The 23,299-nt window shown below is 46.6% G+C and overlaps 3 protein-coding genes across 3 annotated transcripts in view; 2 read left to right on the top strand and 1 right to left on the bottom strand.

Annotated features, from left to right (window-relative positions):
- Positions 1–23,299, top strand: part of RBBP5 (RB binding protein 5, histone lysine methyltransferase complex subunit) — a 41,406-nt gene that overhangs the window by 11,612 nt on the left and 6,495 nt on the right. The gene's annotated exons all lie outside the window — the stretch shown is intronic.
- On the top strand, positions 812–1,600 carry TMEM81 (transmembrane protein 81). The gene has a single exon (XM_009973161.3). It carries the CDS (start codon positions 812–814, stop codon positions 1,598–1,600), a length of 789 nt encoding a protein of 262 aa, XP_009971463.2.
- CNTN2 (contactin 2) overlaps positions 16,114–23,299 on the bottom strand; it is a 29,012-nt gene continuing 21,826 nt past the window's right edge. Inside the window, exons 11-23 of the mRNA XM_033009451.2 lie at positions 22,690–22,840; positions 22,282–22,409; positions 21,749–21,924; positions 21,499–21,619; positions 21,046–21,204; positions 20,755–20,904; positions 19,950–20,020; positions 19,530–19,764; positions 18,978–19,093; positions 18,416–18,602; positions 17,941–18,053; positions 17,684–17,852; positions 16,114–16,953 (exon numbers count right to left, since the gene is read on the bottom strand). Coding sequence (XP_032865342.1) covers positions 16,844–16,953; positions 17,684–17,852; positions 17,941–18,053; positions 18,416–18,602; positions 18,978–19,093; positions 19,530–19,764; positions 19,950–20,020; positions 20,755–20,904; positions 21,046–21,204; positions 21,499–21,619; positions 21,749–21,924; positions 22,282–22,409; positions 22,690–22,840 — 1,886 coding nt within the window. The 3' untranslated portion in view covers positions 16,114–16,843. The remainder of the gene's footprint in view (positions 16,954–17,683; positions 17,853–17,940; positions 18,054–18,415; positions 18,603–18,977; positions 19,094–19,529; positions 19,765–19,949; positions 20,021–20,754; positions 20,905–21,045; positions 21,205–21,498; positions 21,620–21,748; positions 21,925–22,281; positions 22,410–22,689; positions 22,841–23,299) is intronic.

The following is a 23,299-nucleotide window of genomic DNA, read 5'->3' as shown; positions in this document are numbered from 1 at the left end:
CTGAGTCCTCATCGCGGAGGACTCGCTTTGGCTTCAGACTTAGGGGAGTTCTTTGTTGCCCCTTGGAAGGTTTGGGGGGCCAGACTGTGACATCGGCACTGCTTCCTAGGGAACGCCGGCTCGCAGGGCTGCGAGTGACTTCACGGAGCCCAGCATACGGATGGATAGAGTTTGTGACAAAATACTGTTCAGATCGCCTCTGATTTCAGTGCCATCAGACTATCTAGAGGTTGAAATGTTGTTTTCATGACCTGGGTAATTTGCCGAGTACTTTAGATTTTGGGATAGGCGTCTGTAAGATGGAACTGTACAGGTGCTGCACGAGGAATCAGGATTTCTTTATGCTCAGCAGCACTATTTTAAGGGTTCCAGTATTGATTGCTTACATTGTTTTATAATTTAGTGAGAAAATTAAACTGGAACAGTACTACTTTACAGTGGAAATTCATCTAAAATAGTATGTAAAATCTTATGGAGAAGGGAGGACTTAATCTTCTTTAAATTGGCAAATATATTCAAATTACTGGAATATAATGGATTGAAACATACTGCTGTCCTGTTACAACAACTGGCATTCACGATTCACATTCTGACTGATATAGTAATGATTTGCATCTTTTTTTAGTAGTGTTGTACTTCAAGCCTGCCTTGTTGGAGGATTTTACCTAATGGAAGGATTAGGTCTTGAAGATGATGCTGATGGGATTGCGGAAATACTGTTTGAAGATTAACAGAGAATGATTTTGTGGTGTTTCTGACTACTGAATCTGCGCGGCTTTAGAAAGTAGCATGTCTGATTGGTAACCCCAGTATGAAATACTTGGGGAACAGCCACATCCTTGGGATATTACCTTGTGCTTTCTATCTGCCGTTGGTAGTTCCCATTCAAAAATTTACCATCCCAGCCCACCTGAAGTCAGCTGTCGTGAAAATTGTAGTCAACGCCACATCCTGCAGCGTCACCTGTGGGCTGGGCTTCAAAGTGGAGGAGATGTGCGAGGTCACGGCTGACGGAGAGAAGAGGAATTGTACCTTGCGCAGGTCCGACTGCCTGACCACCTGGGTCTGTGGCTTACTCCACTTCACCGTCCCTGTGGGCAAACCCTTCCAGTTCAGCTGCCTGGCCGCGGGCACGATCGGCCTTGGTAGCCGAGCCTATAGCTATACGTGGAGGCTCGCCCAGGGCCTTATCACCGTAAATGATGTCCTGTTCAAACCTTTCGAAAACCCCGATTCCGTCGTCAGATTTTCCCCTACCACCGAGTCTGACGCAGGGACTTACCGATGCGATGTGCAGATGTTGAAGACGTTCAGAATCATCAAGAGGGTCTACTTTGGGGTCACGGTGATCCAAAATGACTTAGTGGATCTGAACTTTCAGAAATTCTTGACTTGGGAACAGAAGTTAGCAGCAGACAGCGAGGAAGGAAGAAGCGCAGAAAACAGCACCGAGGAAGAAGTGCAAACACAGCAGTACTTTTGTCAAGGAGAAATGTTTTACGAATGCTTGATAGGAGCTGGAAGCGGAGTGATAGGGGCTGTCTTGGTGAGCATGGCGTTCTGCTGCTTGCAGAAGATTTTGAGAAGAGCTGCGAAATAACGACCTGAGATTTAATGCAATTTCTTGTCTCTGTCTCTTTATTAGTGTTGATGCAGTATTTCATAGCGGTGCTTGTAAATCTTTTTTTCTGGCTGACACAGTTTATTACCAAATATTTTCTTAAGCTTTGGAGTCTGGTAAGTTAGTACAGGGCTGCAGAACCAGAGCTCGAGTCTTAATGGAGTAGTGCAGAAAGTAGCTCCAGATGGGGCAAGGCAGTTTGCCTCCGCATTGTGTGAAGGGATGGTCTGGAGTGGTCCAGGTGGGAGCTAGAGGACACTGAGCCACAGAAAACCGCCCACTGCTCGCTGCTGACTACCTGGCTGCGCTCCTCTAATAGGCCTTTAATTTACCTCTAGGTGTTTGGGTTTTTTTTTTTTAATTTCTCTAATAATTTGGCAATCCCTATTCCTGTCTTATTTCCTCCAATTTCTTCTGCCTTGCTGAGAACTCTGTGGTGATGCGAGCTGACACAGATCGCTGTTTGGTAGATGGTGTTTCCCCAGCAAGAGGTGTAAAGAAGTGAGGATGTTTTCGAGGTGGGTTTACAAACCAGATTTCCTGGCTGGCTGGTGTCCTTTCCATCGGATCCAGGTGGTCTGGGTTCAGTAGCTGTGGCAATGAGGGGCAGACTACCACTGCCTGCTTCCTCCAGAGAAATTTATCTCCTTTCACTAGAGCCTGGAAAACTTTAAAAAAATCTTCAAGCGACAGCCTGGAGCTTGCCCTCTTCCCTTTGTAGTGCAGAATAGCGAAGCAGGGAGCATTGGGTAGCACAAGCAAATCTTCGGTTTGAGCGCTGCTGCTCAGGAACATAACTGGGTGTTTTTAATCATGACTCAGAGCTGAGCTCATTCTTTAAATCTTTAAAGGGGGAGGAAGGGAAAAGTTCAGTGGGCTTGTGGATCTTTCATTTTTCCTAGTGATTAATAAGTATAAAACATGCAGCGACTCTGTAGGGAGTACTGTTTTCCCCCTTGGTAGCAGAATTCACAGAGGGACCTATTAAATTCCTTCTCTTTTTACTTCCTGTCTCTTACTTTACAGTAAACAACTATACTTACTAAGTCTGTTTCCCTTTTTTTTTTTTTCTTTTTTCTTGTGAACTAAAGCACAGGAATGCACAGCACACCCAATTCTGGGGAAAATAATGATACAACTCTAATAGTAAAGATTGAAACATACTATTATTTTTTCTTTTTACCAGAACAAGAAAAAAGTGTTTTAATATAGAAAGAGTTGGATGTGGAAGTAAGTACCTTATTTGCAGAGAATCCTATACAAAAATATCAGACTGCAAATGTAGTGAGCCAAATCTTCAGGTGCAGGGAAGTAGGTAATGTCTATCACAGTGATCAGACAGTGATCTGTGGACCCTGGGGTTGTCTAGCTGTATCTGAGTGGAGAAGCCTGTTACCACGCTTGAATTCCCAGGGTGTAGTTCTGCTGATCTCCCTGTTTCTGTGGGGAGGCTTTAATAGGCACAGTAACCACCAGAAGTTTGGAAATGTTGTGAAGAACCATTCTGCGGTGCCAGAAGATGCCTTTGGGAAGAGGCACTGTCTCTTCCTGATGCCTGGGGCGACCCTCTGGGAAGGGACAGGAGAGTTGCTAAACCGTTGTGACAGACCACGAAGGACTGTATGTCCTTCTTCCATCTGGTGACCTGCTCCCACAGGTCAGATGCTCCTGAATGGTGACCCACTTGTCCAGGATTTTCTTGCTTCTGTTCTTCATCAGTTTCCCCTGACTCAGCTCCACAGTACTGAAGTTTCTCCTGTGCTCGGTGCTGGCTTTGTCTTCACTCAGCTGTTCCCCCTGGCTCTGCAATCCTTTTCTGTTTTTGTTCCTCGGCTCGGAGCATGTGTTGTTTTCTCTGAGCCTTATTCCAGTATTTCCCAGTCTTTATCTCACTGAGGACATCCTCATCTGCGGTCAGTCCACTTCGTTCTGCAATCCTCAAGGCCTTGTCCTTTAGCAGCCAGTTCTTGTGTCGCTTCTTCAAGGACCGCTTGCTCCTTTCTCATGCCAGCCTCCATCTGTTATCCCCTGCTCTGCCCTCTGGGCTTTCATTGCATCCCTTTGGTTTTGCTGACACACTAACCGGGTCGCTCAGACACTCCGCAGCGGCCCTTCCCTGCAGCAAACTCGTGTAGCTCCTGTAGTGACGTGCGTGGTGAGGAATCATAAACTGTTTTGAGCTGGCAGCAACGTGTGGTGGTGGGCACACGTCTGTGGCCTGTGCCGATGGTTTGTTCTTGCTGGTTTTAGTTCTGTCCCTGCTCGCTGCACTCTGCAGGCAGACTCCAGCCCAGTGCTGCAGCCCTGTCTCTCTCGGGGTGCTATTTTCACCAACCCAAAGGCACTCAGGGAGCCACTGGTTCTGTTTGCTTTGCTCGCAGCCCCCCTCTTGACCCATGAGGCATTTCTTGTGCCCTGGAAATTGGTCTGTATCGGCTGCATCTGCTTCCCATGAGTTCTTGAAATCTTCTGCACTTCTCTGTGCTTATGCTGTAGAAACTGGAATTGCTTAACTCATCACGGCTGGGGGAGTTGTCCGCAAGTTGTCCACTCCATGCAGATGTGCTGGCAGAGGGATCTGCACTGGGACCTTCCTGGCCACGGGCTGATGTTGCTTCTGCATCAGGGCCTGAATTCTCACCTGCCTGAGTGCTGGTGTCAGTAAAGCCCAGGCCACTGTCCCACTTGGGATGGAAAAATGCCTGCTTCTCCTCTGCCTTCACTGCTTTTGCTTTCTGCCTAAAAACAAACACCCACGAGCTGTTAGATATCTTTGGGCTATCCTCCCTGGCTGAGCATGAGTCATCTCTCTAAGCATCCTCCAACCATATGCAATGGCAAGATTTCTCTCTTGCCTTAAGCTTTCCCTGCTACTGCTGTAAGCACCCCGAGATGTGGCCTTACCAAGCTCCCAGAAACACTGGAAAGAGCTGCAGGGATGGAGTAACTGCTGCTGAAACTCAACTGATCTTGATGAACAAGGCCTAATGCCTGAAAGAGAAATATAATAAGAGCAGGAAACATTAAATCTGGTTTAGCAAGCCTGATGATATAAGGCCGATGTGACTGAAAAAGATTTTTGGAAGTTATGGAGGCAAAATAGGATGGGATACCCATAGTTCAACTCTTCCTGTGGCACAGGGTGCAAGAAGTGGGTAATTAGCTTCATTATTGCTTTTGCAATCCTGTGGCAGCAAGTCATCAAAGAAAGCCCTGTGAGGAAAGCAAACAGAAACACAGGTCCCTTCCCAGCCCAGTGAGAAGGACTGGCTCTGTGCTTTGGCATGCTGAGGGCTATATTTTTGTTCTTGCCTGAATGGCCAAACCAAAGGACCAGGGCTGATTTAGCACCTGTGTTAAGGTTAGTGGATGCAGTTGGTTAGAAATCCAGCTTTGAGAGGATGTTGGCTGACCTTGTGCTTGGCGTGCTATGCCATTGCTGCTTTTTAGGAGATGTTTCTTTACTTTGAGCAAAGTATGACGCGTTGTACATACCTGTCTAGGCAGAGATTTAAGTGCGATTTGCTGCAGTTCTCCTCCTTGTAGCGTTGCTCATTCCCTGCTCTAAAGTTGCAGCATTTGATGCTCAGGGAGGCTCACAGGCAGACCTTTGTCTGTGCACTTCCAGTGTAATCTGTTCCCCTGTGCTCCGGAGTATTTCCAGGACCTCCTGTAAGCTGTCTCTGGAGATCTCCTTTCCATTGACCTGGTTAGAAGGGGAGTGGATTGCAAAATAGTCCATTCATACTTACTAATCTCATGTTTTCTTAATTCAGAATTCCTTCGCCTCCCCAAAGATGGTAGCTCCACTACAGAATTAACTGCTCAGAGGCTCAGCAGTATCTCCCCAAATTGGGGAAAGATCCATGTAGGTAGGGCCCTTAATCGCTTCCTCATTCTGCTGCAGAAATGGGAGATGAAATCATATCTTTCTATCTCAAGTGTGCTTATAAGACCAATATGAAAATAAGTTACAGTGAACTCCATGCTTTGCATCAGTTTACTGTTAATCTGCCCTGTTGATACCTCTATTAGGTTATTTGGCTTTTTTTATCTTAAAACCTATTTCTAATCAATTTGAACAAAACCACATTAAGTCACTTCTAAGCAGGGTGAAACATGTTAACTCAGCCTTTTGCCCAGATTTAACCACCACAGTGAGTAAACTCCACATATATGAGCCCTAGATTTCTGTCCTGCAAAACTCTTCTCACCCCCAGGAAACTCTGTGAACTCCCACAGCCTGTGAAAAGCAGCAGCAGCACCACCATGCAGCGTGCACCCACGTTTCAGCCTCCTCGGGAGCCTCCTGCCTGCATTCAGCTGGGCCAGACCTCTCCTGCCCATGGTGTCTTTGTGGCACTGCCTGTAGCGCACATCCCAGTGTGTGCAAAGAGCAGCCACCCTTCTTAATAACACAGAAGCAAAAATACAGACAGCTAGTGAAAACTGAAATAGGCCCTTTCCACAAACCTGATTTACAGAGCTCTTTCTGCATCCTGAACATGAAGAAACGGGCAATCGAACTTTGTAAATGAGAGACACCCATCACAGGAGAGAGGAAGGTGCGTGCTGCTGACTGCTCTCCTGTCCATTTTGGGGACGAGACCTCCTCCGGTTGGGTTTGGGGCAGGCTGTGGGATCCCCTCCGTGCTGGAGAACTCTCTGAATAGCAGGAACAGATATATGCTTGGCTTGGAAGCTAATGGTTAAAATCAACAAAGAGAATCTGTCCCATCTGGAAGAGCCTCTCTGCTCTTTGTAATGTAAATGCAGGGGCTAGCATCCTGAGGGCAGCTGTGTTTTAGAAATGCAGAAAGATTACATGAAAGGTCCAGGACAATCCATTTTCTGACTACTTAGCTGAGGAGGTCAGAGTGGGAACCAAAAGGGTCCTTCATCTTTTTATTGTGTCTTCCCTTTTTTCCAAGGAGAGCCAGATGCCTGGAGAAGGAAAGATTTTTTTTTTTTTAATGCTTATTTCAAGATGAGGGCTGCGATGGACAGTGGGGCTCCAGCCATCGGAAGGGGTGGGACTGGGCCTCTCGTTGGCGTAGTTGCTGTTTGAAATGTCATTCTCCTTACATGCTTTTTGAGTTTTGCAGCAATGTAAAGTATGTTGGCTGCTGTTTACATTAGCGGGTCTGCTGGGGAATGGAGGGGAAGGAAGGGAGAGCAGTCTGAGCTGAGGGTCACAAAAAGGGAACAGGAGAGGTCGGAGGTACAGGCAGGTCAGTGAAAGCTGATGAAGCAAGGACCCTCCCAAACACCATTCTCTCCCCATGCCTTCATTTCTTTGTGCCCTCTTCTAATAGGCGTGTTTCCTTAGCCACTGTCCCTGTACTTCCCACCATAACTGGCCAAATTACAGAAAAAAGGTGACTCTTTCTGTTCTGAATTGATGATACGGTGCCTAAAATTCTTTTTCCCACGCTTGGCCAGTTTGTCTGCCTCGCCTGGAGGAGAGGAGGGCAGGGACTGGGTGCAACCCCTGTGTGCTACCAGTTCCCAGCTAGAGGTTTGTTTGTGGTACAAACTCCTGCTGCCTGCTGATGGTCCTAAGCATTAGGAAACAATTAGTACTGTACCTACTAAAGCCAGACAGATTGTGTGAGGGAGGAAGTCAATTTGCTAATGGCGTTAGCACTTGGAAAGAAAGAGGTAGTAAGGGAATGGTGAGGCATAGGCAGCTGTTTAAATTGCTGTTAGCTACAGAAGCTTTTCTAAATTGAGTAACTAGATTGTCTTAACTGCTGGAACTTGAATGGCAGCAAGGAGGAAAACAAACCCCATGTGCTGCTTTTGTGCCAAGATGGGGCTGTCTGATTCTTCCATACTCTGCACGGTGGTTGGTGTTGGTTCTTGTACCTGCAGTTGCCTGCAGCAGTTCAGGGATCTGCAGGGAACGTTGAACAGTGCAGCTCGCGGGTCTTGTGGTGTTCCCCCTTCCCTACTCGCTGCTGCTTCTCACGTGTTGCTTTTCCTCTCCCTTTGACTCATTTTTTCAGTATGTCATTTACTGCAGACGTTCCCTAAGCCTCACACAGGATAAAGGAAATAACTAGAAATGCAGTGATTTTCTTTAATGACCTTTGGTCTTGTAAAACAGCTTTCCTAGTCAGGTATTTCAGAGCATTTTACAAAATAGCAGGGAATGCACCGGCAGTGCAGCCCCAGTCGGTAGCGTTCAGGCTGACTGCAGGATGGACATTTGCCACAGACCTCCCATAGAGGTTTTTTAGGAGATAAAGAATGAAATACTTTGCTTATGGCTAAGAAACTTGAATGCGTAACTGCTGGCTGTGTAATGCACCTCCCTTCCCAAGGACAGCATCGGATCTCTTCTGCACTGTGCTAGGAACTACTTTGCCAATGAACATTTTCCAAGTCCATGGAATGATCCTTTTGAAAATGAGGGAAATTCAGAGTTCATGCTCCCCTTTCCTTCTGCTGGCTTTCTCCTGTCATTGCACGGCTTTTGATGTTCTGAATGTGTTCTTCTCTGCATTTTTTCCAGGAAACTGCAGCTTTTTGGCAGTTATTTCTGCCACAGAATACTGCATAAATATGCTCATTTACTGCCTACCTCTGGTGATGTTGGCTTAGACCTGTGGAATTCAAAGCAGCATATTTTGCTAAAGCATGCTGAATACTGTGGATTTAGTTCATGCATCATCTTAAGCCAAGTATAGAGAAGCAAATTCACTATTGCAGCACTAATCCTAAACAGGAGTGTTTAGTTAACTCTAAATTAGTGAATGCTGAGTCAGATGTAGACCATAATAAGGGGTTATTTTGTGCTTAGTTCCGATCATAATTAATATGATGCCACGATTTAATTTAATCAAACCTTTAAACCAGAATTACTTAGTAACATATAAAATAACTCCACCTTTTGCTTTGACTGTTTTGAGGTTTCTTCTTTAGCAAAAGTTTTGTCTTTGGCTTCTGTAGGGGTCAATAAAACAGTATTATTGAAAAGCAGCTGAGTGTCAATAAAGGAGAAATTATTTTTAGGCAGCGAAAGAAGATTTTAGACATTTTCAAGCATTACATGCTGAGTTCTTTTGAAAATCTGGCTTTCATGGTAGGTAGTAACCCCCCAAAATCATAGGACAGAAGAATATAATAGGAGGATATTCTTAAACAAAGCCAACTGTAGTATAGATTTGCAGACAGCTTCTAAAATGCTGTCCCTCTGTGTCCCTGACAATATAGGCATTGATTTGTTTTGCACCCTGTTATCCGCAAAGCTAAAAAGATCAACTGCTTATTTTTTGAGTAGAAATGTTATGAAAACACTGGGTATGGAGCATCTTCAGAGTGGTAAGAACCATCTCTTACATATGTTGGCTTTAAAGATTTCCTCACAGAGGTAATTTATTTGTACCTTGATTTGGTCCCAAAAGGAGAGAAGAAAGATCATTTTCTAGCAGTTCCTCTTTCTCTGAGTGCTCTTAGCAGTTTCCCAGAAATGAAGCAGGCTCTGCTGATGCTACAAGCCAAGTCCCACTTCTCTCTGCCCATTTGCCCCGGGCTTCTTGAGTTCATTCCAGCCTGCATGTGAGCATCCCTTGCATTTTTGGTGTCCCCTACATTTAAAAAAGCTGCTTCTGTTTAGCTTTCGGAGGCAGAGGGGTCTTTCATTACTGCCCTGTCACCAATCCCAGGTTTGTTTCTCTAGACTGGTGTGCTTTTTGTGGGAACTGCCTGCTGCTTCCTGATGCGTTTTAATTTCCAGGGAGGGTTCACCTTTATTTGTCTCTTTACGTCTGTTCTGTGAGCGGAGGGCTGGATTGGTGTAAATCCTTTGCTTGCCCTTTTGGTATTTGCAAGTGAAGTGACAGTTGTATAGAAAGCAATTAATGAAACCTCTCTGCAAGTGTCCGGGCTGGGGACCTGGCGAGCAGCACGCAGTGCTGCGTAGGCAGCAAATGTGAGACCCGACAATGTAAGATGTAGAAACAAGAAATCCTTTAAAATGCCTGTGGAGAAGTAATGAGGAGAATGTTTTCTCAGACACAAACCATTGGATCCGGGGTAGATTGCTCTGAATTCTTGAAGTGTTTTGATACCAGTTTTATGGGATGTGCTTGAACTGTTTGTGACTTTAAACAAAAGAGCAGTAAGCCAATTCAGCTGCCCTTCCCCTCCAGGAAAAACCCCAAACAACTCATGAATTAGAACCTATGTGGAAATACTTGAGGTTTTACAGAAAGTTACCTATTTCCCCTTGCTATTATGTGCAGAAAAATAGCTCTCCTGGGACCAGGCCTGCCAAAACACCGCAGCAAAGGCTGTACTTATAGTGGCTGGAGCCTTAATGCCTGAAACCTGTGTAGGAGCCTTTGCTGGAAACACACTGACATTCCTAGGTAAACTGGTTTTTGTTCTTAAATGCAGCTGAGCTCTGGTGGGGTTAGTGGTCAGCTGGTCCTGGCTCTCTCCGCGGGACTGATGGGCACAAGTGATGCCTCAGAGCATCCCTCGCCCGCAGGCCCTGCGGCACGGCTTGCCGGCGGGCTCTCTCTGCGGGGCTGTGTTTGCCTTCCCAGGGGGACCTGCCTGTTTGTCAGCGACGAGGCATTTGTCTCCTTGGTTTATAATGCAGCAGCATTTAATGATGGCTCTTGAGAAAGCAGGAGTGCCCTTGTGGGGGGATGAACTGGGGAGGGATTCAGCTCAGTCTTGACCGCTCCCTGATGGTTTCTTTAATGATGTTGCCCTCACCTTTACAAAGCCCCTTTGCAGCATAAATCCCTGAGCTAATTACGGCCCCGGCGATGAGCGGCCTCGCCTGCAGCTCTGCAGAGCATGGGGCAGAGGGGCAGGAGCCTGCCCCGGGGTCTGAGCACAGCTGAGCCCCACCTCTGTTTGCCATCGGCACCCGGAGGCCAGGGGCTGGGCAGTGTTATATGGCAACCAGATACACTCGTCACCTCAAGCTGTGGGTGGCTGTAGCTTCTGGGAAGCGGAGCAGCTGCTCCCCTCCATCCTTCCCTCTGTCTTTAGGGGCTCAGAGGGGGTCTTGGGGGTACATCTTGCTGCAGCCAGTGCCTGAGCCCCCCTGTGCACCCCATGGTCAAGCATGGTGTTTCTTTTAGGGGCTTTATGAAAGTGAACAGATCCGGGATGGTCTGAGGGGAAGGGTTTGGGTGAGACTCCCCACGACCCAGTACTGCTGAGCCCAGTTTCTCATCTGTCCACCATGGCTGCATCTGGCTTAAATCAGCTTAAATCCGGTGGAGACCCTCAGACCATGTACAGTTGCTCTACCTGATCTCTTGACATCCTTCCCAAAGGCAGAAGGAAGCCAGTAGATTTGTTTTGTTTTTTTTTTTTTAAGGCCAGAGGGAATGACTGTGATAAATTAATCTGACATAACATAGATGAGGTGATTTCACGCAGTGCTTCCTGCAATGAAGGAAATTATTTTCTATAATGTAAGTGAACCTTTACAAGCCTGCTAACTTCTGGCTGATCTAGTCGATATCTTTCCTGGAAGACTTCCAGTCTTGGTTTAAAGGCTGTGATTGATGATGAAGCTTTTTGGCAAGCTATTTTAACGATCAGTTACCCTTTCTGATAATAAGATGCATGAAATTTTTGAGTTTGAGTTTTCTAGCATTACTTCCTAGCCATTGGAATACCAGGCAGAGAGAATGCATCGTATTAACATCTCTAACCAGACCCTCAACACCTGCAATTCCTTGCTCCACAGACACTCTCTTTTCATTAGTTATCACTGTCATGGTGGGATAGAATTTGAGTTTACTATATCTTAATTGATTTAACTTTTGCTGAGGGGTCCAGCTCCACGTGGATGGGGTCTCACTGGGCTCCCTGCTTGTATTAGTAAGTGCAGTTGGCAGACAGGAAAAATACAGTTCTGGGCCAGGGGGGCTCCTGAGCAAGCAAGGTACTAATTGCATTTAAAGCTGGACAGAGGTACTCCAGACTCCAGAAGTTGTCTAAAGTCTCTGAAGATCTTTATTTATGAACTGCGTGCTACTGTAGCCAATAAATAACCATAATTACACTAAGTACAGTATGCTTACAATGTTTGCCATTTGGTTTTCTTAAAAAAATAGTGTACAACAAAGTTACTGAGAAAACTGCCCTGTTTGTGTGTAGTGAAGCTAGATTAAAGTCTTCACAGCAGAGGGTTTCTGTGGATGGGGGATAGCTTTGCAGGTTTAGAGCAGATGGGATTTAGACCCCCCCCAGGCATTAGCTGACTGTGCTACCTGCGTTATCCAGCTGATTCCTTGGGCAAAGGTATGAGTGTCTCCCATCCAGGGCACAACACTTCATTGGTCCTGCTGCGAATGTGAGCTGTTCCTGATTCAAACTCATACAGCTGAGTGCTGAATTTAGCCCAGTCAACTAAATCCAGAAGCGCAATCTTCAGTCTGTAAATTCAGTAGTATCAGGTAGAAGCTTATTTTATGTTAAATATGAATACATCAGAACTGTAAAGCTCCTCTCACTTGGGAGTCTCAAAACATTTCACCCTTGTCGTATACTCCTTACAGCACCCTTGTCAGGCTGGATTTTACTACTGACAAGTAATATGGACCCTGTGAAATGAGATGACTTTCCTTAGTGAGCAGTTAAAGTGCTGAGAACAAAAAACACAGCACTTAACTCATCGCTCTATAAGTTAATCTCTAAAGCAAATGCTCAGAGCAATTAAATGTAGGGGATTCTTAATGAGACAGGAAGTTGATTTGCAACTTAATGCTATAGTGTAAAGCTGGTAAACTCTGTTAAGATGTTGAAATGTCAGTTTTCTCCCCTAGCTCTGAACACCTTTCTTTTTAACCCCTGTGCTGCATTTTAGTAAGCTCTGAGTGGCTTCACAGGTTTCTTCCCCATTTCTTCTCGCGTTGGGGGCTCTCACTAGGCTTTATATGTAGATTTTTTTTTCTAACATAGATAAAGTTTAATTAGGTACAAATGCTATCTCTGCATGTGCAACTCCTTTTCTGTGGGTCACCTAACCCCGTGATAAATAAAATGGCAGAGCGGGCTGCTTAAGACAAGGCAGTCTTTGTGTTAACATGGCTTGTGTCTACATACAGAAACTGAGCAGTTTTGCCTGGGGTGGGGTTTAGCCTGTAACAGTCTGGGCCTGAACTTGGCCTTTCTCATCTACGAGTGCTGCAAGTGGAAAATCTTTTCTGTCCCCTTCCTTTCCAGTGTGTCCTTAACCCAGGGTGTTTCACTGTGCTTTACCTGTAGTGTTTCCTAACATGCCACTATCTTTTCCACTCTGCAACTTTGGAGTATCAACAGATTTCCCCAAAATTTCAGAAAAATCTGTGGGGGATAGACTGCCTGTTTACTTTGTGCTTTTTTCAGAGTTTCTTTATGCTAATACTCAGGAAACATTGATGGCCACTGAGCTGTGGCTGGCTGAGTTAGGTGAGGACTAGGTAGCAGAGGCAGCACAGGTACAAGGACAGGTTTGCCACCAAGGACTCGGGCAGGGACTGATCAGCCTTGCTGCAGCCTGCGCTGCCCTTGGTGCCCAAGCTGGGTGGTTGGAGTCAGCTCTGGTACCCTACGTGAGCTGCAGTGGTGCCTCTGACAGCAGTGCAAATACACAGGGACTTTCAAACTGCTAAGAACTTGCAAATACTTCATGACCTGCTTCTGCCTCACTTTTCGGGAAGGTAAACTGAGGCAGCAAGTGGCGAAATAATTGCTTGGAGCCGTAGATGGAGTCAGTGTCAGAGCTGGGATCAGAGCAAGTGGTTGTAAGGCCATTGTGGTTGTCACTAAATCGTAGCTCTTTGCTTCTTGTGTGTAATCCTTAGAATGTTACAAAAGCTCAGCAGTGTTTTGCTTTAAAATGCATACTGATGAAACTGTATGTACTGATGATTTACCTTCTCAAAAAAGAGGTGTGGCTTGAATTCATATTGAAGACATTTATCTTTCAAGGGGTCTGCTTGTCATTTGAAAGATTTAGAAAGTTCTGTCCTGTCAGCTTTACAAATTAGAATCTATTCAGCCCATTTGCAATGCAGAGCAATGCAAACTGGAACATATGAAATCCAACTCATGTAGTTTTTTCACTTCTTGCATAAAATGTGCCTGTGATCTAGTTTAACAAAGAAATGTATGGAAAATGTATTAACCTTCCCAGGGAAATGTTGCAGGTGGCTACTATTTAAAAACCAGTGTCATTGCAGCATTTAGATCCTGTTTGCACCATACTATAAAGCATCTTGTTTTTCCAGCACTGTAAAGTTCGATAAACCAGACAGAGCCACCAGTGTTGCCAGACACATTTGGAAGCATCTGTTGCGACCAAGTTTCTGCAAGAGACATTGCACAAGCCTGCGTGGTCAGACCTAGACTGGTGCTGAACCTCAGCCCTTGAATTTCAGAGGAGTACCTTGCTTCGCTTTGCTTGTGAGAGTTCATCCAACATGTGGTCCGTCAGAGGACGTGCTTCGGCCCTGGAGGTGTCTGGTGTGCACCTCTGGAAGGGAATTAGCTGTGTCCATGGGCGTGCAGGCACAGCAGCCCCACGGGCTGCCCTGGCTGGGACTGGAGATGCACAATGGGACGAACACAGCTGGCCTCACGCAGGGGCTGTGCCTGAAACCAGCACGGCCCTCGTCACCCCGGCCAGGCTGTGCACCGAATCAGCTCCCTCCCGCCCAGCGAATCCTCCCGAGGAGTGCAGCAGCCTTCTTCAGTAGGAGACATTTCTATTCTGGTCCCTCCCTGCAGAGTGCTGGCTGCTCGACAGGATCAGACCTGGGTGCCTTCAGCGTCTGCATCTCCGTTCGGTGAAGGCTCTTTGGGCACGGCATTTAACCTTCCTGCTTGGGTTTGCTCCTCTCCTGAATCAGGCCCATGCTTCTGCAGGGCTGCAGTGAGCATCATCCAGCAGTGCTCTGAAGCTCCATAGCTCTTATGGTAGTTTATGCCTCCTCAATATGATCATTATGGCTACCACTAGTTCTGCATATCAATCAGGTAACTATTGCCCAAGCCTTAATTTGCTTTGCTTTTGAGCTAACACTGAATTCCTAATTTTCCTTTCATCTCGTCTTTTGTTGAAGGTTCTGTTGAAAGGTTGAAGGCCCAGCAAGATGGAGATGCTAACAAAAATGCTGAATTAACAACATAAAATCTTTTGCTAAACAAAGCTTCCAAACATCAGTAAAATTATTTAAAAATTTTCAAGAGCATAAATCATACAAAAATATAATTTATATTTAGCTGTTGTCTTTCTGAAAGAAGTGTTTCAGCCTGCTTGAGGAACCAAGGGGATAATTTATGGGGAGCTGCAGAGGGATCTGGAGGAAGCTCAGGACAGGCTCCAGGGGTGCTGGTTCCCTGCCTTTGCTGCCTGCCTCAGTCTGCCGTGTATCGGTGGGAGCTGTTGTCTTCTTTTTTGCCGTTAATCCCAGGTGTTACTGGTAATGGAAGCAATGAGGTACCCTTTCTTTCTGCTGCACCTGTGCTCTAAATGTTTAGACTCTCTCATTATTTTCTTTGCCTGTTTCTTAAAACATTTCTGTTGTTTGCTAAACAAGTAGGAGCCCTTCTTCCTCAGCTGGAGCTTTGCTGTTTGCATGGCACAGTGTGAACCTTCTGGTGCATTTACCTTCTTGCTTCCAGGGTGGCCCAGATGCTGAAAAAATTGATGGGGTACTATGGATATATACAGTAGGCATAACTCTGGGAGGCCAGGGATTTATGTATGTAATCTCTCAAATGCTCACTAAGGCCTAGGACACGGTAGTTCTAAAATGATCAGCAAGAGCAAGGAATTGGCCTTTAGTGTAGAAACTGCTTGTCAGTGCCTTGCCATTGCACAGTGCTGCAAGTGTAGCCCTCTGTCAGGTAATTCTGGAGCTGGGGTTGCTCAGGCCAGCAGTGTTTGCTGGGAAGGAGGAGGTACAGGCACGTAAAAGCGCCTAAAAGCACGCTAACCAGCAAGCAGTGTAAATCAGCTTCTTGTTAACTTCGGTCAGTTCGGAGACAGATTTTAATATGCAACATCTATTCCCAACCATTTTAGTTAGTGGTGCACCTCAACATCCCTGTACTTCTTTGGGGTATCAGCCCTCCCAGTTACATTAGCTGTATGAGCCTTGGACCTGCAAACCAGACTGACTTACTAACTGGATCTCCATCTTGCAGTCCCCCGTTGAGACTGGTATTTTGGCTGGATGGAACCGTTTGTGTAGGGTGATGAATCTGACTGAGTCCAGATTTTCCTTGTTGCCCCAGTGATGGCTTCCTTAAGTCTCCAGTTCTTGGTTAAATTATGTAAAACTCCATTTTCTTCCTCTTTTAAGACAGCCTCTCTGTTGAAATTTGGTATGTTGACACCTCTGTTGTTAGGGAGAACTGCCTCTCTGCATTAGCAGATGCTAGAAAAGTATCTCCTTTTCACTTACCCCTTCTCCTCCCCGAACAAAAAGGAAAGAAGCAAACAGTATAACAAAAACACCCCAAAAGCATGTGGGATATGGATAACATTGAACGTTGCACCTCACAGCATGACAATTGATACAAACAATAGGCTGGGGTTGCAAGTTACACCAGTGTCATAAAAAAAGCTTTTCACAATCTAAACTGTGTTCACCGATCTTCAGGACGGGGCAGACACCAGTCTCTCTTGTGGCTTTATCTCCTTGGGCTGGTTGATGCAGAATTTGGCTTTTATTGTTGGGGGGGGTGGGGGGTGGGGAAGGGAATAATCCTGTCCCATAATTCGTTACAGATGGCTGTGACTGGGATTGGCATGGAACATGCTGATCACTGTGAAATCCTCAGTCCCCATCCTCCCCTTACCCCGCCAAGATTCAATGTACATATTTAAAAAAAAAAAAAGTCAAATTGAGCAGTCTGGTCATTTTAGTACATGGCTTCGTAAGGCAGAAAACCTACTGGATACAGTGTGTGGGGCAGTTGGCTGTCAGAATTCATGTAGAATTCTTCTTCATTTTACTTGTTTCTTTAAAAAAATTTTAATCAGTTAAAGACCCATGTCTTGTATGAAAGCTTATATTCTTCCAAAACAAAACAAAACAAAAGCGCTGTTTCTTCCTTCCTCCCTTAAAACAATGTTGTCAGATCCTTTCTCTGAGTGCTGCCGTGATACCAACTTGGAAGTTGCAGCAGCCAAGTATTTAGTTCCCCACTGGCTTGGAGGAAGCATCTGGGAGTCCTCTGCTGCGCTGGCCATCGTCAGAGCTCCAGGTAGCTGATCAGGGCCACCATCACGAGAGAGTTAGTCGTGATAATGGCAGCGTGTGGCACTGGCCTCGTCACAGAGTCTTCCACCATCATACTTGTCCCTGAGAGAAAGGAAACAGGGAAGGAGCAACTGTCTTGTTGCACAGACACAACTGGATGTTTTGAGGAAAGAGTTGGGACGGTTGCTAAAAGGTTAGTTCTGGGGTTCTGCGTGCTCATATTGTGATTGTTACTGATGAACCTCACAGGAACACTTGTATTTGAAACGAGAATTTGGAGGTGGGCCCTGAGTACTTACCCCCTGAATGAAGGGAACCTGCTGCAGTTGGGGTTGGGCCCCCACAAAGAGAGTCAGGATTTCACTCTTAGTGAATGTAAGTTGGGCTTGTGTGGGGCCTCTGGGGCTTTAGCTGCAAGTAATAAAGCTGGGTTCAGACTAGACTGGGAGGTTGCTCAGAGTCTGGGGAGAGGTTAGCTGGTGGAGGGCTGGAGAGGAATACATCAAATGTGCCTCTGAGTGAAGAGCACAAGGGAGCCAAAGACCAATTCCACTTAAAAACACTGGGGGGTAGGATGTTCCCCCGTGTTCCTGGAAGGAATAGTGAGATTTTAAAACATAATAGCATTTATTGTTGTTTTGCTGTGCTATGGCCAGGTAGGGGAGAAGGCATGACTAGGCCATTGCTTATCAAAGAACAGTGGTAACGAATGACAGGCGAGTAGTCCTGCAGATTAACTCCTTTCTCTGAGCTTGCTTTCCAGCAGTCTGTGAAGCGCCCTGTAAATGAGTGTTTGTGCATGGAGTATGTACAGCCAGAGGAGCACACGTACCGCTATTTCGGAGGATGTGAACTTCTGCAGGGATTCCATCCCCGCCGGGGCCTGTCACCCTTATCTGTACAAAGGCGTGAGTGAAATCTTCGGGGACAGGGATGTCAATCCGGCTCTTGCTGGCCAGGTACAGAGTGGGAGCAGAGTGGGAATCCTGCCTGTAAAGCATCTGTTGGAAGAGGCAAGTTTGAGTATATGTTCACTGTGATTTCCTTAGGGTCACCTGTAAGTGAAGGGCAGCTACATGCTGCTTGTACCTTGTACCCCGTAACTGCAGACTCATCTGCCTTCGCCACCACTGGGTCCCACTTGATGCTGACTGTAGACCCAGAGAAAGTCCAGGAGATGTTGCCAGGTGGTCTCGTTGGTGCTAAGGGATACAAAACAAGACAGAGCTTCAGTAAGCCAGGGACTGATGAGAAGCCTGGGCTGGTTACAACTGTCTCCTGAGACTCTCTGACTAGTGGCAGGGCTGATGACACCGCTATGGTTTAAAGGGAAGTATCCCAGCAAACATTACTCTGAGCACAGATCTTCTCAGATAAGCGATACACGGACCACAAGACTCATCTGAGGAAATCCAGAGAACTGTTTTATGGACTACTTAAAATGGTGTTAGAGCGCCAAGATAAAAAGACTCGTCAGCTAGCTGATCACTGGGGATCCTCTGGAGGAAGCAGCAGCCCCCGGGGAGTACAATGTGCAAAACAGAGGTGGTCAGGGCTCACTCACGTGGTTTAGTTGTCGTGACGTTGGTAGAGGGACTGGGGGGGCCCGTTCCAGCCCGGTTGTAAGCTCTGACTGACACGTGGTATTTCGTGTTGGGGTTTAGGCCTGTTACATGAGCCGATGTGACCAGCCCTGCTGTTCTCACTCTGTCAGCTGCTTCCTCTTTATCACCATCCTTCCAGTACCGGATCTGAATAGAACAAGATATGATGGGTTTAGTTAAGGATAGAGGCATCTCCAAGTACCAGACTCGGTCCATCCACAGCCAGCGCTGGAGACCCTTTGGTATTTGTTTCTCTGCATTTTGCTTAGTATGTGCCTGGGAATAAGGCTATGGCTAGTGTGGAAAGGCAAACAGAAAAAAAAAAAGATGTTTTTCTCTTACTAATCTCTCTTGTGAGCCGTAGTACCAGCCCTATTAAAGCCTCATGCTGTCCATTAATTATCCTCCATCTTTGGAAAGAAAACGCTGTTTCTTTTCACCTCACTTAGCCTGGGGGACTTTTCTTTGCTGGGCTCTCTGATCTCAGTTTCAGTGTCTCTCATTCCCATGGCAGACTCATACCTCGTAGCCTAAAAGCACTCCAGTCATGTCTCCCTGCTCAACGGGCTCCCAGGACACATCCATTTCTGAGGACAGAACAGCCTTGGCCATAACTCTGAAAGGAGCGACTTTCGGTTCTGAAAAAGACAACAAGAGGGAATAAAATCCTTTTCTTAGCACTGGGCGGCATAATCACCTCACTGAAAGGAAGGGCTCTCCTGCAGCACCACTGCCGTGCAGCCAGACAGCTGGTATTATGTGTACGGAGCAAAGCAAGAGGAAGGGATTTAGAGACTTAGAAGGACAAGCAGGGCCACAGCTGTGTGCTGTGTGGATCTGTGTCTGCTCTGAAGCTCTGGGTGTACAGTCACGGCTGGGCTTAGGGAAACATCTATCTGTGTATTTGAAGTAGAAGATAAATATTATGCTGAAATCAGTCAGCTGCTCTTTGAGTAAAAGGGATCGCTCCTATTGTTGAGCTCCCAGGCAGACACAGCTCTACAGGGAGCTGGTTGAGGACACGTTGGTTGGACAAAGCACGACGAATTCTGAGACTCTGCAGTCCCTCCTTACCTTCCTCGGCAGAGTACACGATGGCAGTGAGGCTCTCTGGTCCCTCTCCTTTCCTGTTGTACGCTTTGATCTTCACTTCAAAGGGGGTGTAGGGACTGATGCTCTCGTTGCGGTAGACGTAGTGCAGCGATTCCGCGTGCGGCACCCGTGCTGTTAACCACCCCTGGGTGCCTTTCTTGCGAAACGACAAGATGTAGCCAAAGCCATCTCCATTCTGATAGTCCCGCAGCGTCGGCTGTGAGGGGGGTGGAAAGACAGAGGAGCCTTGGTCCGTTCAGATGAGCAAGGCTTCAGACTGAGCACAGCTCAACCGTGTGTCAAAACTGTAATTGCAGCACTGATTTCCCAAAAGAAATGGCACGTGCTCCTCCCCTTGGCTCCCTCCCAGCATCCACGGCTGGTGCCATGCTGCTGACTTACCGTCCAGTTGATGATCAGCTCATTGGGAGCCCCTCCACCTCCGCTGAGCCCAGATGGTGCCACAGTAGGTGCTGTCGGGTCCCCAAACAAAAGCAGACAGCACAGGTTGGGTTAAGGAGACAATAGTGATGAAGATGAGCACCAGATATTGCGCGGTCTGGGTGTAGCCAGGCTTTGACAGCTCGTATGAAAGTGCTTGCCTTTATATTTTCAGCCTGATTTCAGATGTTTGTGAAAATACTGGCTAATGCCTGACAAGCTTATTTGGAGGCAGCACGTCTCTGAGGGGACAAGAATCAAGCTCAAAAGAAGGGATATGGAGGAGAGCTTTTATTGGAAAGGAGTTAGTATGCATTTGGTATATTGAGAGCAGTTCTGCTGTTGTTCTTACATCCCTCCTGCTTTCAGATTCAAGCAGCAGAAGATGGAATGAACATTCACAGCCATTTGCTGGGAAATTCACCTTGTCTTTGCAGAGTTATACTCTGTGATATAATAGGGCACTTTCCCCTTTCTAAGCATTACTGCCCAGAAAGTACAGGATTTGAAGCTAGGATTTATAATGGTTTAATATATTGTATCTAATGCTGGTGAAGTTAGCTGCCAGCTCTGGTACTGCTTAGTCTTTGATGTGTAAATGGGCAAGAAGGCAGAAAAATTTGTGATGGCATCACCTTTAGCAGCACTCAAGGAGGTGACTGATCGTTTGGGCTCTAGGCGTGCTGCGAGCCAGCCTTTCCCCTCCAGCATGTAGGGACAGGTTCCTCTGATTCCCCTTTCTGTCCCTGAGCATGTCTGCACATACCTGCTTCTTTAGTACGGATTTTGCTGGAGGGTAAACTTGGCTCCCCAACTCCAAGAATGTTACTTGCCAAGACCCGGAACTCATAATCCATCCAAGGAATGAGGTGCACCACCTGGGCTGTCTCTGCGTTGCCTTCGATATTTACAGGATCTATATAATCCAATAACACGAGAGGAGAACAAATAGAGCGAGTGGCAGCTGGCGTACGAGTATGGAGCAAGAAGTTGTCAGTGAGCTGGTGCCCCGCAGCCAGCACGGCCGTGCCACCGCCGCTGCCCTCGAGACACTTACTGGTACGCATTTGCTTCCATTTGCTGGAGAGGAGGGTCCGTGCCTCGATGATGTACCTGGCAATAGGGCTGTGGTTATCAAAGCCACGGCTCCAGCTCAGCTGGACGGTGGTGTCACTGATGTCTCTCACCACCACACCCCCGGGGGGGCCTGGGGGGCCTGGGATGATGGGAGACAGACAGACACGTTACTAAGATGAAAGATCTGGAGGCTTATTGTTCTTTGTGTTGTGCAAGTCATAAGAAAATAAATTGAAATCGGGCTTTTCTTCGCTGGAAGCTAGGAGCTTCACCTCTAATTTTAGCCTTCAGAAAAGCTGGTAGGCCTATCACGCCCAGTTCAAATGTTAGGTGGCGAGGTGGTCGCAAGAGAAGAGCGAGCTGAGCCCTTGCAAGGACCACGCTCTTACTTGGGGCTTGTAAGGAGCAGGCGACCTTACGACATAGCAGTTACCTCTGACAGTCAGCGTGGCTGACTCCGAAGCACTGTCCACAACGGTCTGGGCTGTACACGTGTACCGCCCCGAGTGCTTCAGCTGGGTGTTGAAGATGCTGAGGTCCCCAATAGCTTCCTTCTGTGTGGCGAAAAGACAGGAGGGAGAGCATTTGAACACACCTGATCACAATCCAGCATTCAACATGCAAAGAGGCTGGTATCAGTTTTCTGTCCTTCTGGATGGTACATAATTGCCCTTTCTACTCACCACACTGGCTCGCCGGTAGTGCCCCTCAGACTTGTCAAAGTCAATGGGGAAATCATCTAGTGACCAGGTGAAGGTTAGGTCCATAGTTGGATCGTGGGATGCGTGACATTGTAGAGTGAGGTTTTCACCTACATTGATATCAGCACTAGATGGTGCCAATGTGATTTTGGTGGCATCTGCAGAGAAAGAGCAGGGAGGGCTGTTAGCTGCAAATGTCCATGGACCAGATGTTGGTGAATGCTGCAGAACATCCAAGCCAACTAACACTTTCCACCTTGTCATCCCTCTCTAACAGCTGTAGTTTTACAGGAGGAAGATGAGGGACTACAGTGGTTAGAAAATGGAGATGCTTTCCTCTGTTGGTAGGTATGATTTGGTGGGTCAGGTTTGCTGATCCACAGACTGAAATGGCTTTGATTCCTTGAGTATTGCACTGATTTGGGGGAGTACAAGGAGAGGAGAAATATCACATCACAGGGCATTCTTAGACATTTCTTGCTCGATTGACCCCAAATCAAGGCAAACATCTCTACCTCGAACAGAAAGGATTCCAGTACTGTTGGCTTTGCCCATGAAATTCTCAGCAAAGCAGGTATACTTTCCCTCATCAGATTTGCTGATATTCTGGAGGATCAAGGTGCCATCTGTGGTAATAGTCACCCTGGAGAGGAAGAACCATACAAGAGGAAGGTTATAATGTCTGTTCACTGTACACCTGGCAGTTTCCAGCACTTGCTGACTTTAGAGAAATTGGTGATAAAAACAGGACTGCAAAATAATATGTAGAAGTTTTCTAAAGAAGAAACTAGAGGAATAACAAAGTGCCTATGTTCAGGGATGTAGCAGCACACTTGGGTCATCAAGTCCAGTCTTCTGGCAGGAAAAAAAAAAATGCAATTTTAGCTATGGTTTCTAGGTAGAAGCTGACTCTGTGCTGCTACCTGCTACTGTTGATCAGAAGTTCAGTCCCTTTGGTCCAGAGCACAGTGGCTTTTGGTGCTGCTCTTGGTTGGCATGGGATGATGACCTTCCCACTTCGGGCTGCAGGTATCAGTCGCTTCACTGGGTTTAGTCTAAAATCTGGTGCTAAGGCTATAGGGGAAAAGAAGAGGATTAAGGAATGGTTAGAAAACCCTGCTATGTGAGCATTTTAACTGCCATGTAACTAGGTATTGATTTGTTGTTGGATGACTTGGTAACAGAAGCATGGCAATACCTGGTGAGCAAGATGAAGGAGTGATTTCTCTGCTGCTGGGTGGTTTCTAACGCCTGCCGAGGCAGGTGTTATGTGACACGTGTGTACACAGCAATGGGATATGACCCTAACAAGTGCAAGGTCTTTGGGAGACACAAGAACAGCTGCTTTTGAAAATGTAGAGGATATTCTCTTCAATATCCTGACCAAAGTCACCAACACAGACATCCAGCTTGCCTAAAACTCCTCCTGGAATTGCAGAGATAGAATTGCGTTTTATCTGTTGCCCTTATGCATTGCTGTGTGTTAATGTTGAACAGTTGATGCCTAGGGCCTTTAATTTATCTCTGGCATCT

Source organism: Tyto alba, unplaced genomic scaffold (genome assembly GCF_018691265.1).
Source record: "Tyto alba isolate M040663 unplaced genomic scaffold, T.alba_DEE_v4.0 Super-Scaffold_30, whole genome shotgun sequence".
NCBI classification, from domain to species: Eukaryota; Metazoa; Chordata; class Aves; order Strigiformes; family Tytonidae; genus Tyto; species Tyto alba.
The sequence above is the reverse complement of the archived record's forward strand: the minus strand, read 5'-3'. Positions and strand labels throughout refer to the sequence as shown.

Excerpts from the sequence above, each read along its gene's own strand:
- TMEM81 (XM_009973161.3), top strand. The coding sequence starts at position 812 with ATGAAATACTTGGGGAACAGCCACATCCTTGGGATATTACCTTGTGCT.